The sequence below is a fragment of the Salvelinus alpinus genome, chromosome 23 (assembly GCF_045679555.1).
Source record: "Salvelinus alpinus chromosome 23, SLU_Salpinus.1, whole genome shotgun sequence".
Lineage (NCBI taxonomy): Eukaryota > Metazoa > Chordata > Actinopteri > Salmoniformes > Salmonidae > Salvelinus > Salvelinus alpinus.
This window is the reverse complement of record NC_092108.1, coordinates 36,212,411-36,227,463: the sequence shown is the minus strand read 5'-3', so window position 1 is coordinate 36,227,463 and position 15,053 is coordinate 36,212,411. Positions and strand designations below refer to the sequence as shown.

The following is a 15,053-nucleotide window of genomic DNA, read 5'->3' as shown; positions in this document are numbered from 1 at the left end:
CCTGGTTAAAAGGAAGTTAAATATTTAGGAATTGTTATCACTAAAAACGTTCCAAATAGAGAATCTTTAAACTTCGATAATAGGACTCATTCCATGAGAGTTTCATTAAGTCACTGGCTACAACGTGATATCTAAATTCTGGGTCGTATTCTTTTGTCCAAGACAGATGGTTTATCTAGAATCATTTACCCAAGTCAGTCCCTTTTTCTTTCTTCTAGGAACACAAAAATTGTAAATTGTTTGGAGGAATAAAACGCATTATATTCGGAAATCACAATTAGGGAAAGATTACGATCGTGGAGGTTTACAGGCTGTTGATTTTGAGTAGTTAGTGGGTGCTTTTAAAATTAAATGGTTGAAATGATGTCTGTCTAATCCAAGCTCTATGTGGTATCATATCCCTAATAGACTGTTTAATAACCTTGGTGGACTTGAATTCCTAATGAAATATGACTTTTTTGATTCTCCAAAATTACCTGTGAAATTGTCTAAGTTTCACCAGCAAATGTTATTTTTCTAGAAAATGATATTCAAGCATAATTTTACCCCCAACAAAACATTGACTTGGAACAAGAGCTATTAAAATTAATAGGAAATCCATTTTCAAAGGCCTTTGGTTTGACAAGAGTATTCATTTTTCACGTGATTTGGTAGACAACACTGGGGAGTTTTTGCCATTTGATGAGTTCATCGATAAATCTCAGGTTAATAATTCTCAGAGAAAATATATGAAGGTTTGCAAAGAAATTCCACTTCCTTTACTTTGACTTAAGAAACCTTTGAGGTTCTCTCTTTTCCAAGTTACGAATGAATGACTTGAATACTTTGGATAAAAAAAATGCAACAATATGATTGAGTAATTTTGGGTAATTATAATTTAATACATTGCTATGGAACTGACCAACCCATGCTCTGGTTAAAAGAGATGACCTTTCACCTTACTTGTCCAGTTATCCCAAAGGTTTAAGGAACTAATTTTAAAATATTTTTTTCAATCTACCCTGTAAATGATATTTTGCACAAAAGGTTATTTAATTTTCTCCCATTGGATTCACAGGAATGTCTCTGTATTGATATGTAATAGTGTTGTTGCAATAATAAAATGTAAATCAAGTGTTTGGTACCATTCCATTTTCAACATTCGAGACATGAACCATCCTCCCCTAAGCAGCCTCCTCTGAACTAGCTAGAGAGGAACCATGCTCTGAAGGGTGGCCAGTCCTCTTTTGGTGGTGCCGGGTAGAGATTAGAGTTGATGTCCACCATCGCCTTGCAGGTGGCCTCGCCAGTCTCGTCCTTGATGAATATCATACAAAACAATCTATTTTTGGTTCCAAGCACCTTTAATGTTTTACTGAAGGAGTTTTAGTTAAGCACGTCCTCTTTCTTCCCTTACTGACCCTAATGGGTATTGCCGCCACCTTCCCTTCATTACTGTGATCATGGTGATGCAATTATACTAGCTAACTGTGCACGGAGGGAATAAACACGTCACACTGAGCATCATGCGATTCCATATGAAATGAATTTCTAAAGCCCTTTTTACATCAGAAGATTTCACAAAGTGCCTATACAGACACCCAAACAGCAAGCAATGCAGATCTAGAAGCATGGTGGCTAGGGGGAAAATACTCCCTCGAAAGGCAGGAACCATGCTCTGAGGGGTGGCCATTCCTCTTCTGGCTATGCCGGGTGGAGATTAGAGTACATTGCCATTAAGGCCAGATCGTTCAAGCTGTTGAAATGTTCTTAGATGACTAGCAGGGTCAAATAATAATCACAGTGGTTGTAGAGGGTGCAACAGGTCAGCACAGCCGGAGGAAACGTCAGTTGGCTTTTCATAGAGAGAGTCGAAAACAGCACGTCCGATGAACAGGTCCGTCCGTGTTCCATATCCGCAGGCAGAACAGTTGAAACCAGTCTAATAGAGTTGGCTCTAATAAGTACATCTTGTACTCACGTCTATACCCAGCGAGAGAGTTTGGTAACGCAAAGCTACATTCTGGGATTCTAAAAACCAAACGACTGCACCACTACTTGGTCTACAGGGAACGGATGGGGTAGGGAAATGTAATACTAATATTCACAGACAGCGCTCTGACATCCACGTGATAATTTTCAACTTTTAAAGCTATACACACACTGTTTGTTTACATTAGTGTTTGTGGAGTAATAAACTCAGCAAGAAAAGAAACATCCCTTTTTCAGGACCCTGTCTTTCAAAGATAATTTGTAAAAATCCAAATAACTTCACAGATCTACATTGTAAAGGGTTTAAACACCGTTTCCATACGCTTGTTAAAAACATGCACCTGTGCAACGGTCAATAAGACACTGACAGCTTACAGTCGGTAGGCAATTAAGGTCAGTTAGGCCTCTTTTAGTGTCCTTTCTACTGACTCTGAAAGATACCAAAAGAAAGACGCCTGCTCATCTGCGTGAACGTGCCTTAGGCACGCTGCAAGGAGGCATGCAGATGTGGCCAGGGCATTAACTTGCATTGTCCTTGCAGTGAGACACTACGGAGACAGGAACGACAGCTGATCCTCCTCGCAGTGGCAGAACACGTGTAATACCTGCACAGGAATCACACCTGCGGGACAGGTACAGGATGGCAACAACTGCCCGAGTTACACCAGGAAGGCAAAATCCCTCCATCAGTGCTCAGACTGTCCGCAATAGGCTGGACTGAAGTCTTATAGGCAGGTCCTCACCAGACGTCACCGGCAACAACGTCACCTATGGGCACAAACCCACCCTCGCTGGACCAGACAGGACTGGCCAAAAAACTAAAATAAGCTCTTCACTGACGAGTCGCGGATTTGTCTCACCAGGGGTGATGGTCGGATTCGCGTTTATCGTATAAGGAATGAGCGTTACACCGAGGCCTGTACTCTGGAGCGTGATCGATTTGGAGGTGGAGGGTCCGTCATTGCCTGCTGTGACACACCGCCCCAGACACTCAACGCTGTGCAGTACAGGGAAGACAGCCTTCTCCCTCATGTGGTACCCTTCCTGCAGGCTCATCCTGACATGACCCTCCAGCATGACAATGCCACACTGCTAGTTCTGTGGGTGATTTCCTGCAAGACAGGAATGCCCGTGTTCAGCCACGGCCAGCGAAGAGCCCGGATCTCAATCCCATTGAGCACGTCTAAGACATGTTGGATCGGCGGGTGAGGGCTAGGGCCATTCCCCCCAGAATTGTCCGGGAACTTGCAGGTGCCTTCGTGGAGTAACATCTCACAGCAAGAACTGGCAACCCTGGTGCAGTCCATGAGGAGATGCACTGCAGTACTTAATGCAGCTGGTGGCCAGACCAGATACTGACTTACTTGTGACAGCCCCCCTTGGTTCAGGGACACATTCCATTTCTGTGGAACTTGTTCAGTTTATGTCTGTTGTTGACTCTCATGTTCATAAATATTTAAACATGTTAAGTTTCCTGAAATTTAATGCAGTTGACAGTGAGACGACATTTTTTTACAACTTTTTGGGTCCTAACACAATTCTATTCTTCAACAATGGATCAAAGAATTGAAATGCCCACTGAACAGACACCCAGACTGCATCTTCAAGAAACAAAGTGAATCCATGTTTAATAACCACTCATGAGATTAAATACGTACACTCGTTTTATTGACAACAAGCTACAATAATTACACAACAAGTCAAACGTATTTTACAGCAACACATACCTTCAAAGTAATTCACTATAACATGAAACATTTGCAGTTAGGATGCTGACACCAGAGTAGCATTTTTGGTTTCAATCGATAGTTTGAGGGATTAAACAGGTTCTTATGGAGCACACGGAGGGATAGCTCTTTCCACATGATTCATCGTTCCAGTCGTTTTCAGCTTAAGAGGAAACACAAAATAGAAAAGTAGGTCACATTTATTTGTTAAGCCTACTCTGAAAAAGTTGAATTTGATGAATGATAATGGGCTTACTGTACCTCCAAAGTTGATCTGAATACATGGCTCTCTGGCACCATTGTGGTTATTCGGCTCCCCTTCAGCCCAGCTCTCGTGATCAAATTTGGAGCCGTCACTCCAGAACCATAGCCTGTCCTGTGGGGAAGTAGTGAGATCTCAGTATCAAATATTAGATATGCTTGCTGAAATCCGACATACTCATGGTCTTTCCTCCACCACCAGTAGCACCAAAACCGTAAAAATCCCAATGCATTTCAATGGCCGTAGACTTGAATTGTGAAAAACCAAACTACAACCGTTTAAATAGCACCAACTCAGTTGTTATATGTCACCATTAAGGCTTCCAGATTTTAACGCCATACAAACTTTAGACATGGCAACCTATTCCATATCGGTCTGGCCTTTTAATACCACGCTATAGTATTCATTCTTTTTGTACATCTGTAAGATCTTCCAAAACAGTTTATTTTATTTTTATATAGACACACTTTCTTAACTTGACAAAAACGTCAGCTACAACCTTAATCCCAAGGTCTCGAAAATAGAAAAAGCCAGCTAGTAAATTGTTTCTGCGCCATAGCAAAAGAGGAAGAGGCGAAGCGAGAAGGATAACTGCGCCCAAAATCTGCCTTCTCAAGCAAGTCGTTTTTGTATGGCCGTCAATAAGATGTCGAATTTCATTCACGAAAAATATAGTGGCTTATTTGAGCAAATATACGTTTTGTAATGCTTAGGTTGTTACGAGTACTGATACAAATAGCACACATGACATGTCAGAAACTGAGAAAACCATTTATACCGGAGTTGTGCCTGTCACTCGAATCTGCTCTCTCATAGGCTAGAATGGTCCCACCTGATCTGCCCGACATTGCAGACTCTTCACATCGTTAGAGGCCAATGGAGTATCTGGTCAATCTGTGGCAATTGCTCTGGAGTTGAAAGACTGTTTGGATATTTCCAGATGATCAACTCAAATCTAGACCTACATCCAACAGTATTTCTTTTGCCAATGACTTCACACGAGGCCTTAGTCACATGCCTAATACTTATAACCACTAGGCTAATAAAGCACATTAATATCAGTATAAAAAGACGACATTGGGCCATTCAAAGCATCAGTTGCGATTGCTATTCCCCATTATTTGCTAAATGTCAATGAGTGTCGTCACCATCTTTCCTCTGCGGTACCTCAAACTGTGGTCATTACCAGCGAGTTGATTACTCCTGGCACAGAGTTGTCTGAGCAGTGTCTTAACACCTACTCGGAGCTGATGGTTTTATTAGTCTTAAAACAGGATTCCTAGGACCTGACAGATTGATGAGTATACTACTCTGTTCAGCTAGAGTATACCTCTCACTGGAGTCACTTCTATTAAGGCATCTTCACTTTTACTCAACTATGACAACTGGTACCTTTTCCACCTTTGCTTGAACAGCATCAAATCCACCAATCCAGGTAAGAGGGAAACTGCCAGTCGCGATCAACACCACCGCCTGTAGAAATCGGGACTCTTCATAGCTGTGCACAGATGCCAGGTTTGCGCCAAGGTACTTTACAGTGTTGTGCACAGGCTTCAGTTTTTCTCCAAGTAACTGACAGTGGCGCTAGAGCAAGCAGTACACAGAGACAAAGACATGTCATAATGGAAGTATTAGGCAGTTGTCCAGTCTGAGAATTTGTCTTCTGGACTCTCAAATATTGCCATCGGAACTAATGTTCAATTAAACAGGCTCTTAGAGATTAGTTCATCTCTGTCTTAACCCATGTCCTGAGGGTTCTAATATACAAGAGGGCCCAACTCAACAAATAAATATTGAAAAGCCTATAGAAAATTTTTATTACAGCATATTAAGGGGAGGTTCAGTATTTTACATGAGGCGCCTGTTAAAATAAGGCCAAAGCACCTTTAACTAAAAAACAAAGTTGATTTCAATTGTAGAGGGTAAGCATTATACCTCTGCATTGGGCCATGTCCTTGAAGTTTTGACAAACATGAAGCAGCGTGAATTAAATTGGAACCAGCCTCTGGGGCATGTGTTTCTTTGGTCTGGTGCAAATTTCACCAATTCATCTGAAAGGAGAAGACAGGGAGTGTTCCGAAATTGCAACCGACTTTAAAGGATAGTCCTGACTGACCGATCCCCTTGCATCATAAATAACATTTGTAGATCAGTCATGCCACACTACAACAAAAGATACACAATGAATGATGTAAAGCACAAACTCATTCCACAGAGCGCCGAGTGTCTACAGGTTTTCGCTCCTCCCTCGATTGAGCAATTTAGGTCACTAATTAGTAAAGAACTCCCCTCACCTGGTTGTCTAGGTCTTCATTGAAAGGTAAACCACCTGCAGATACAAGGCACTCCGTGGAATGAGTTTGACACTCGTGATGTAAAGTGTGAGGCTGACTCTTACTTGCGTCGTTCACAGTCATTATGTCGCCCAGTGTAAAGGCAGCGCTGAGAAGCAGTAGAAGGGTCAACGTCGCCATGGTGATAGTCTCCTGAGACACACACACACGAGATAAGCCATCAGTGTGTCCCCAACCTCTCCTCGAGTACCCCAGCAAGTCCACTTATCACATTCAACTAATGAAGGGCTAAGGAATACCAGGCATCATGTCTTCCACCACATACAGTAGATTAGGAATGTTTGACTCCCAAATGGCACTATAGGGAATTGAAAGCATCTGATATTCACCATCTACTTAAGTTAAGGAGAAGTCTATGCTCTTGGGTTCTCCCCAAAACCACACCCTAGCTAACTAACCCCGATGCATGGCACACCTGGTAAGACACCGTTTTGCAAATGAAATTGGCTGGTAAAGTGCATTCTTCTAGAGCAGGAGACTAACTTGCCTAGCATGAGCTACTTTTCTTTATACAAACACGTCGCAAGCGACTTCTTTCAAATAGGCTCATTCTTCTCGTCTGCCCTACAACTCTTCAGTGTAGCGTTCTGGCAATATACACAGTAAAATGGGTAATAAACTACTAAAGGGGCCCCAAAAAAAAAAAAGCTGTGATTTTAAACCCCAAATTACATCCATTTTCCAAGATGTTCTCAGTTCAATTTCCTGGTTTGCCACTCAATTACAATTGGTAATAGAGAACAAAATGTGTTGTTCTGAGTCCATGGCAGTGCTTAAATCGCATCAGAATACCATTTGTTTTAGGTCTGGAAGAAAAGTAACACATGAGGAAGCAATGCGTGGTCTAATGTGCCAGTCTAGCAATGGTTCTGTATTGCCAATTGCTGCTCATTTCATGGCAAGGTTTGCAAATAACAATAGATACCTGTCACAAGTATAGAAATTGTAAGTATACTTTGCAGTTAACACTTAATTGAGAAAGAATCTGTCAACCCACTAGGCATACTCTGGCTACACAGGGAGTGAGCGACAGACGGGGCAATATTGCTGGAAATTAATTGGCAGATATGGTTTTAAAGTTGACTAACCAGAGGTGGGATAACGTCAAGTCACGTTGATTTAGTAACTTGCAGTGTCTGATACTTGAGATTTGCTTGACAGTTGAACACGTGAAAAAAATTAAATAACAATTGTTTGGCGAACTACTGCGACCTGTTGGAGACCCTTGCCCTATATAATGCACTACATTTGATCAGGGTCATATATGCCCAATGGGTCCTGGTCAAAAGTAGTGCACCACATAGGTTACCATTTGGGATGAAAGCAGATACAGTACTAGATGACTATGTTGAACTCTCACCTGCAGTCTGGTCTTGTCAGCGCTCTGTTTGTGAGTTGAGTTTTACCGCTTCCTGCTCTCCTTTTTAAGGACCCATCCAGTCAGACCCCTCCCTCTCTCATCATTTAACCGTTCAAATAATCAACTAATCATCAAGCTTTTATCATTTGAATCAGCTGTGTTGTGTTAGGGCAAAAACCAAAAACGTACACCCCCTTGGGCATAGCCACGGGAAGAAGTTTGGTGGTGCAGGGTACTTTTAATGAATGTTATTTTCAATTGAGGTGCTGGAAAAATATCTTTGCCTGTGCTACAGGCACTCTATTGGTCCACTATTATAGCACTACTTTTGTGAAAATGTAACAAATCTATAAAAAGTGAACATATATATATATATATATACAGTACCAGTCAAAAGTTTGGACACACCTACTCATTCAAGGGTTTTTCTTTATTTTTACTATTTTCTTTGTAGAATAATAGTGAAGACATGAAAACTGTGAAATAACACATATGGAATCATGTAGTAACCAAAAAAAGTGTTAAACAAAACCAAATATATTTTAGATTCTTCAAAGTAGCCACCTTTTGCCTTGATGACAGCTTTGCACACTCTTGGCATTCTCTCAACCAGCTTCACCTGGTATGCTTTTCCAACATTCTTAAAGGAATTCCCACATATGCTGAGCACTTGTTGGCTGCTTTTCCTTAACTCTGTGGTCCAACTCATCCCAAACCATCTCAATTGGGTTGAGGTTGGGTGATTGTGGAGGCCAGGGCGGTCTGATGCAGCACTACATCACTCTACCTTATTGGTCAAATAGCCCGTACGCAGCCTGGAGGCATGTTGGGTCATTCTCCTGTGGAAAAACAAATGACAGCAGTCCCACTAAGCGCAAACCAGATGGGATGGTGTATCGCTGCAGAATGCTGTGGTAGCCATGCTGGTTAAGTGTGCCTTGAATTCTAAATAAAACACAGACAGTGTCACCAGCAAAGCACCATCACACCTCCTCCTCCATGCTTCACGGTGGGAACCACACATGCGGAGATCATCCGTTCACCTACTCCGCGTCTCACAAAGACACACTAATCAGACCAAAGGAAAGATTTCCACCGGTCTAATCTCTTGTTCTTATCGGTGTCCTTTAGGAGTGGTTTCTTTGCAGCAATTCGACATAAAGGCCTGATTCACGCAGTCTCCTCTGACCAGTTGATGTTGAGATGTGTCTGTTACTTGAACTCTGTGAAGCATTTATTTGGGCTGCAATTTCTGAGGCTGGTAACTCTAATGAACTTATCCTCTGCTGCAAAGGTAACTCTGGGTCTTCCTTTCCTGTGGCGGTCCTCATAAGAGCCAGTTTCATCATAGCGCTTGATGTTTTTTGCGACTGCCCTTGAAGAAACTATCAAAGTTCTTGAAATTTTCCGCATTGACTGACCTTCGTGTCTTAAAGTAATGATGGACTGTCATTTCTCTTTGCTTATTTGAACTGTTCTTGTCAAATAAATGGACTTAGCCCTATTTGGTAAAAGACCATCTTCTGTATACCTTGTCACAACACAACTGACTGGCTCAAACACATTAAGAAGGAAAGAAATTCCACAAATTCAGTTTTAACAAGGAACACATGTTAACTGAAATGCATTCCAGGTGACTACCTCATGATGCCTGATAAGAGAATGCCAAGAGTGTGCAAAGCTGTCATCAAGGCAAAGGGTGGCAACTTTGAAGAATCTCAAATAGAAATAGATTTTGATTTAACACTTCTTTTGGCCTACTACATGATTCCATATGTGTTATTTCATAGTTGTGATGTCGTCATTATTATTCTACAATGTAGAAAATAGTACAAATAAAGAAAAACCCTGGAATGAGTAGGTGTGTCTAAACGTTTGACTGGTACTGTATATATGTATGCTCTTTACTTGTCAGTGTTCCAAATGGGGACATTATTTGTATTTTTACTTAAACATGCAAACACCATCAGATAGAATTCATAGCAAGCAGTGCACTGGGTTAGTCAGATTTGATTAAATATAACAGAACAGATGAACTGGCGAGACATTCACTCTCATGGGATGGGTTGCCAAAAAGAACTAACTGAAAGCCACACTCCCAGATCTGTTTATGCTGTTTTGCCAAGGCTATCACTGTTATGGTTCACAGCAAGAATGCAGTCAAAATACAGTTGAAATGCAGCTGATATTTTGATGCTTCTATATCCCTGGATATCACCTGCATGAATAGCAATCTCTGTTAAGCTCGTTCCTACCCTGCTCCTGTATTTTTTTCAAACATAGACCAGTAGCATTCCAGAGTCTACCCCATTATAAGAACCCCAACAATAACGTCTAAAAGCCCATGTAAGCCTGTTGGCCGTTTGGCAGGTAGATGACGGAATTTGCTTTTGGAAAAAGTTGAGGCTTTTTGACACTGGCTTGAACGGGTCTTAGCAGAGCATGTGTATGAGCAGCGACAAGCCTTGTTACCATGTACCCTTTGAGAATGAATGAACCAATTGTTACGTCACACAAACATATGTACCAGATTCATTTTGGGGAATTAATTTGGGTCGTTTTCTTTGCACATTGGAGGACCCCTGCAAAACCAAGTGTGAGGTTATGGCAACGATGTCATGTGTGCTATACACATTGTCATGATGTTGGCCTGGGGGTAGGTTTATGACAGTCATAAATACCTCTTTCCCTCTCCCTACTATACTGATGTGACATAAGAAAACCCTTTGGTTAACGTAGAGATTCTGGGAACATCAGAAGTTGGGGGGAAATGAACTATATTCTGGTAATCCGACCAACTGAACATATGCGGTGGTACTTAAGGTATATTATGTCAGTTCGGTTGTCATCTGAGACATTCTCATCAATGATAGGATGACATAAACTCTACTGTGGAAAGTCTAAACATCAGAGGTATTGGATTCACATGGAATTGTTGTTTAATTCAAATGTTTGAATATGAAATTATTTGTGAAGAGATGAAATGTAATTTTAGCTTCCAAATGAGAGATTTGGGTTTTCATAAGTTTGGGCCTCTGCTCAACCAGTGGCCCGCCCCTGTGAAGAGACATGGGTTACAAACTTTTCAGACACACCCCTCTCCCTCCACTATATAAAGCCATTGACAAAAATATAACTTGCTGTTCCGAGGAGATGAGGGTGACGATCCCATGTCAGAATGGTTCAGATAATAACTACAGAACTAAGCCAACATCAGCATGAACTTTGGTTGTGAATGGTATGAACTTTGAACTCGTATTCACTACAGAAGTGATACCTCCTAGCCGTTGAGTTAGCAACAGCTGCTACAAACGCAGGTTAGGAAGGACCGTCAGAGTGTCCCGTCTACTACACAACGACGTTACTACAACGTATCCAGTGACCACCAGAGACATTCTTCAAAGGACAGAGGACTCGGTTTGGCAACACGGTCTTCCATCTACCACCAACCTACTGAAGCGCAGCTCAGAGTAAATATTTATGGCATTTTCCTTTTCCAAATGGGCGGTAATTTAGAATGCATAAGATACTGTATTTACGATAGCACAGCTTCGCCTCTGTTCCAGTCTCCCGCTCTTTCACTAAAACCCAGCCCCCTTTCCTTTGTGTAACAAGCTGTCATATCTGTTCCGCCCGCTAGGGACGTTTTCCTTTATGACGGCAATATGTAATCAAGTTATGATTTAATTGTGTATGTGTGATTCTGTGTGATTAGTTAGGTATTTAGTAAATAAATAATTAAACCCAATTTTGTATTGCTGATTCAACTTGTTAGCCAGGATTCTTGCAGATAACCAAGAATTTACAACTTTCAGAATATGAGACTGAAGTAAGATGACGATTATTGTTGACTGCTATTGATGTAAAATATTAATCTTTAAGAGTTTATTCGGAAGATAACAGCTCTATAAATATTCTTTCGTGGTGTCCCTCTAGTTAATTACATTTACATGATTAGTTCAATCAGGTAATATTAATTACGGAGAAATTATTTTATAGAATAGTATGTCATAGCAATTAATCCGGCAAAGCCAAAGACACGACAACATCCTGGTGCTGAACATTTTGAAACAGCTTGGCTCGTGTCTTGTGGAAACTCTTTGATCAAAACTGATACATTAATGAAATTGTTGCACTAATGAATTATTTGGAATCTAACATCTGATTAAGGGAAAGTTGCATACACTTTTTTTCTGTGCGCGCAATCAGCCTATTTGTGCATGCCCAACAGAATGCACATTGTGGTGCGGGGACTGCCATATTGTTTCATCATTTTGCCATAAGGCGTAGAGCCATTTTTGCAGTTGTAAAGCTAATTTCCTGCAATTTTACACATTTTGCTATATGAGTGAGAGACTAATTAAACCAATGGGGGCCTGTCATGCCAAATACTGTCCCCCACTGCGTCGCAATAGGATTCGATCAACTATTAGCGTCCATTGCTATATCAACGGTGTGATTAGCTAGTGATTAGAATTGGAGATGACAGCCTAAATTGTGTTCTTTTCGTCGCTATGCAAACAAGGCTGGTTTCTGCGACAAATTCGCTGTTTACACAAGCTTTGTTTAGCTTGAAACATTCTTTCGGACAACTTTTTGGGTACCTCGTCAACATTACAACATGAAATCCTTACGTCTTAAATGTTGCTCCGTTTCGGAAATGTCAAAGAAACCGTGTATTCTGCTTGACAATATCACAAAGTAAGCCCATGTCCACTACATAAATATGTACATCCTTTTGATTCAGTCACTGGCTTGCCTGGCTGTCATGTTTTTATTTTAACCTGCCCTTATAATATCATTTCAGTAGTCCTCTTATGATTCACACCCCCCCCATAGCTCATTAATACACCCTTGTGGTTGAATATATATATATCTAGTGTAGGTCCTAGGATACAACAATTAATAACCTGGAACAAATAAATACCATCAAAGGATACCTTACAGCTTCCAATAATGAACACCTTGTGAAACCCAACCTGTCAATATTTGAATACATTAACTTTAATCATTTTTGGTACAGTTGTGTCATGAATTTATTTTCACAGATTTTCTGTACACTCAAATGGCAATCATAGACTAAAATACTGAATTCTGGTTTGTGGAATAAAGAGGTGTGGGTGGGAGGTTCTGCCTGTCCCTTGTTCTCAACAGGCAGCCAGTCTCGGAAGGGGGACTGCAAAGTCCAGGCACTGCTGCTCTCTTGATAACAGGAGCAGGGTAGGAGACAGACACGTAAACAAGCAAACACACAGGTTACACTGAGAAAATGTAATGGATTGGTGCAGTGTTAGAAATGGGAGATATGTACTTCAACACTTTTGGAAGATATGGCCTAACTGGTCCCACTCCAACTCAGAGCACAGCGAATCAAACTGATCCGAACTCACTGGTTCTGGTGGATGGGATACCTCCCGGGGGGCTCGGCCAGTCGATGGTCCTAAGGTCATTTGGAGAGGTAAATTGAAGAGGTACATTTTTATACGCTCAGCATAACTACAATTTCTTGTTTTTCTCAAATGTCAACCAAAACGTTACGTACTTTGTCTATCGAGCTTCCCTGAAGTGTAGGGCGTCAGGGCTTTCAGCGGCCGACTGATTGTTGGCTTCCACCGAGGTAAACCTAGGAAGTCCGAAAAAAACTAAAAGTAGCTTCAGGTTATTTTGTATGCAAATAGTTGAGATTTTAAATATTCGTTTTAAACAGATGGTGACCCCAGCTAGGAGCGAAAGAGCAGCGAGGTTTTCCCCAGGTCTCGCTTTCCTTTCGTCCTTCTTCCAAACCAAGTAATTTGCCCAGACGTCATAGCACTTGGTCCCGTTTCTTGATTCTGCTCCGGTAGCTCTCCTCCCGTTTCTCCTGCGCCTTGTCCAGTCTCACCTTGATTGATAACAGGAATAAATACAATTATATTTCCTAGGAAGGTGGTCCTCCAAGGCGTTCTGATCTGGTTCGAAAACTTCCACCACATCAGGTGGGGTTTCAGTGATCAGAAAGTACGTTATACAAACATTTGAATAACAATAGCATTGTTTACCTCAGTCAACAGCTGCGGCTCCCGTCCGTACTCTGGATGCTGCGGTCGTGTGCAAAGAGAGACTTTACCTTCAGGTTGTTCTCCCATCCTTCCTGGTACCAATCAAGGGACTTGCCCATGGCAGTCTTGAGGATCTGGTTGGTCCAGTCACCAAACCTAGAGGGGGTAGGAAAGCAATTATCTATTGACAATGTAACATGGAAAAACAAAAACAAATTGTAAAAACCAGTCCAGCGTTCATGACCTCGGTCACTCAATGATGACCGTGGGTGTTGATATCCAGTCTCGTCCTTGATGGGTATCATACAAAACAATCTATTTTTGGTTCCAAGCACCTTTAATGGTTTACAGAAGGGATTTATTTGAGTTAAGCACGTCCTCTTTCTTCCCTTACTGACCCTAATGGGTATTGCCACCACCTTCCCTTCATTACTGTGATCATGGTGATGCAATTAAACTAGCTAACTGTGCACGGAGGGAATAAACACGTCACACTGAGCATCATGCGATTCCATATGAAATGCATTGCTAAAGCCCTTTTTACATCAGAAGATTTCACAAAGTGCTTATACAGAAACCCAAACAGCAAGCAATGCAGATGTAGAAGCATGGTGGCTAGGGGGAAAAAAAACTCCCTCGAAAGGCAGGAACCATGCTCTGAGGGGTGGCCATTCCTCTTCTGGCTATGCCGGGTGGAGATTAGAGTACATGGCCATTAAGGCCAGATCGTTCAAGCTGTTGAAACATTCATAGATGACCAGCAGGGTCAAATAATAATCACAGTGGTTGTAGAGGGTGCAACAGGTCAGCACAGCCGGAGGAAACGTCAGTTGGCTTTTCATAGAGAGAGTCGAAAACAGCACGTCCGATGAACAGGTCCGTCCGTGTTCCATATCCGCAGGCAGAACAGTTGAAACCAGTCTAATAGAGTTGGCTCTAATAAGTACATCTTGTACTCACGTCTATACCCAGCGAGAGAGTTTGGTAACGCAAAGCTACATTCTGGGATTCTAAAAACCAAACGACTGCACCACTACTTGGTCTACAGGGAACGGATGGGGTAGGGAAATGTAATACTAATATTCACAGACAGCGCTCTGACATCCACGTGATAATTTTCAACTTTTAAAGCTATACACACACTGTTTGTTTACATTAGTGTTTGTGGAGTAATAAACTCAGCAAGAAAAGAAACATCCCTTTTTCAGGACCCTGTCTTTCAAAGATAATTTGTAAAAATCCAAATAACTTCACAGATCTACATTGTAAAGGGTTTAAACACCGTTTCCATACGCTTGTTAAAAACATGCACCTGTGCAACGGTCAATAAGACACTGACAG

At 41.5% G+C, this 15,053-nt stretch overlaps 1 protein-coding gene and 1 long non-coding RNA gene across 2 annotated transcripts; both read right to left on the bottom strand.

Annotated features, from left to right (window-relative positions):
* Positions 1 to 3,622: 3,622 nt before the first annotated feature.
* LOC139550895 (ladderlectin-like) lies at positions 3,623 to 7,799 on the bottom strand. The gene is made up of 6 exons (XM_071362134.1): positions 7,675 to 7,799; positions 6,359 to 6,446; positions 5,896 to 6,011; positions 5,353 to 5,544; positions 3,960 to 4,074; positions 3,623 to 3,861 (listed from the first exon to the last, which is right to left on the bottom strand). Exons 2-6 carry the CDS (start codon positions 6,432 to 6,434, stop codon positions 3,770 to 3,772), a joined length of 591 nt encoding a protein of 196 aa, XP_071218235.1. The 5' UTR covers positions 6,435 to 6,446; positions 7,675 to 7,799; the 3' UTR covers positions 3,623 to 3,769.
* Positions 7,800 to 12,691: 4,892 nt separating this feature from the next.
* Positions 12,692 to 14,764, bottom strand: LOC139551348 (uncharacterized). Its single transcript, XR_011670260.1, has 4 exons — positions 13,713 to 14,764; positions 13,217 to 13,555; positions 13,065 to 13,114; positions 12,692 to 12,876 (listed from the first exon to the last, which is right to left on the bottom strand). It is a non-coding gene; the product is annotated as an uncharacterized lncRNA (long non-coding RNA).
* Positions 14,765 to 15,053: the final 289 nt, after the last annotated feature.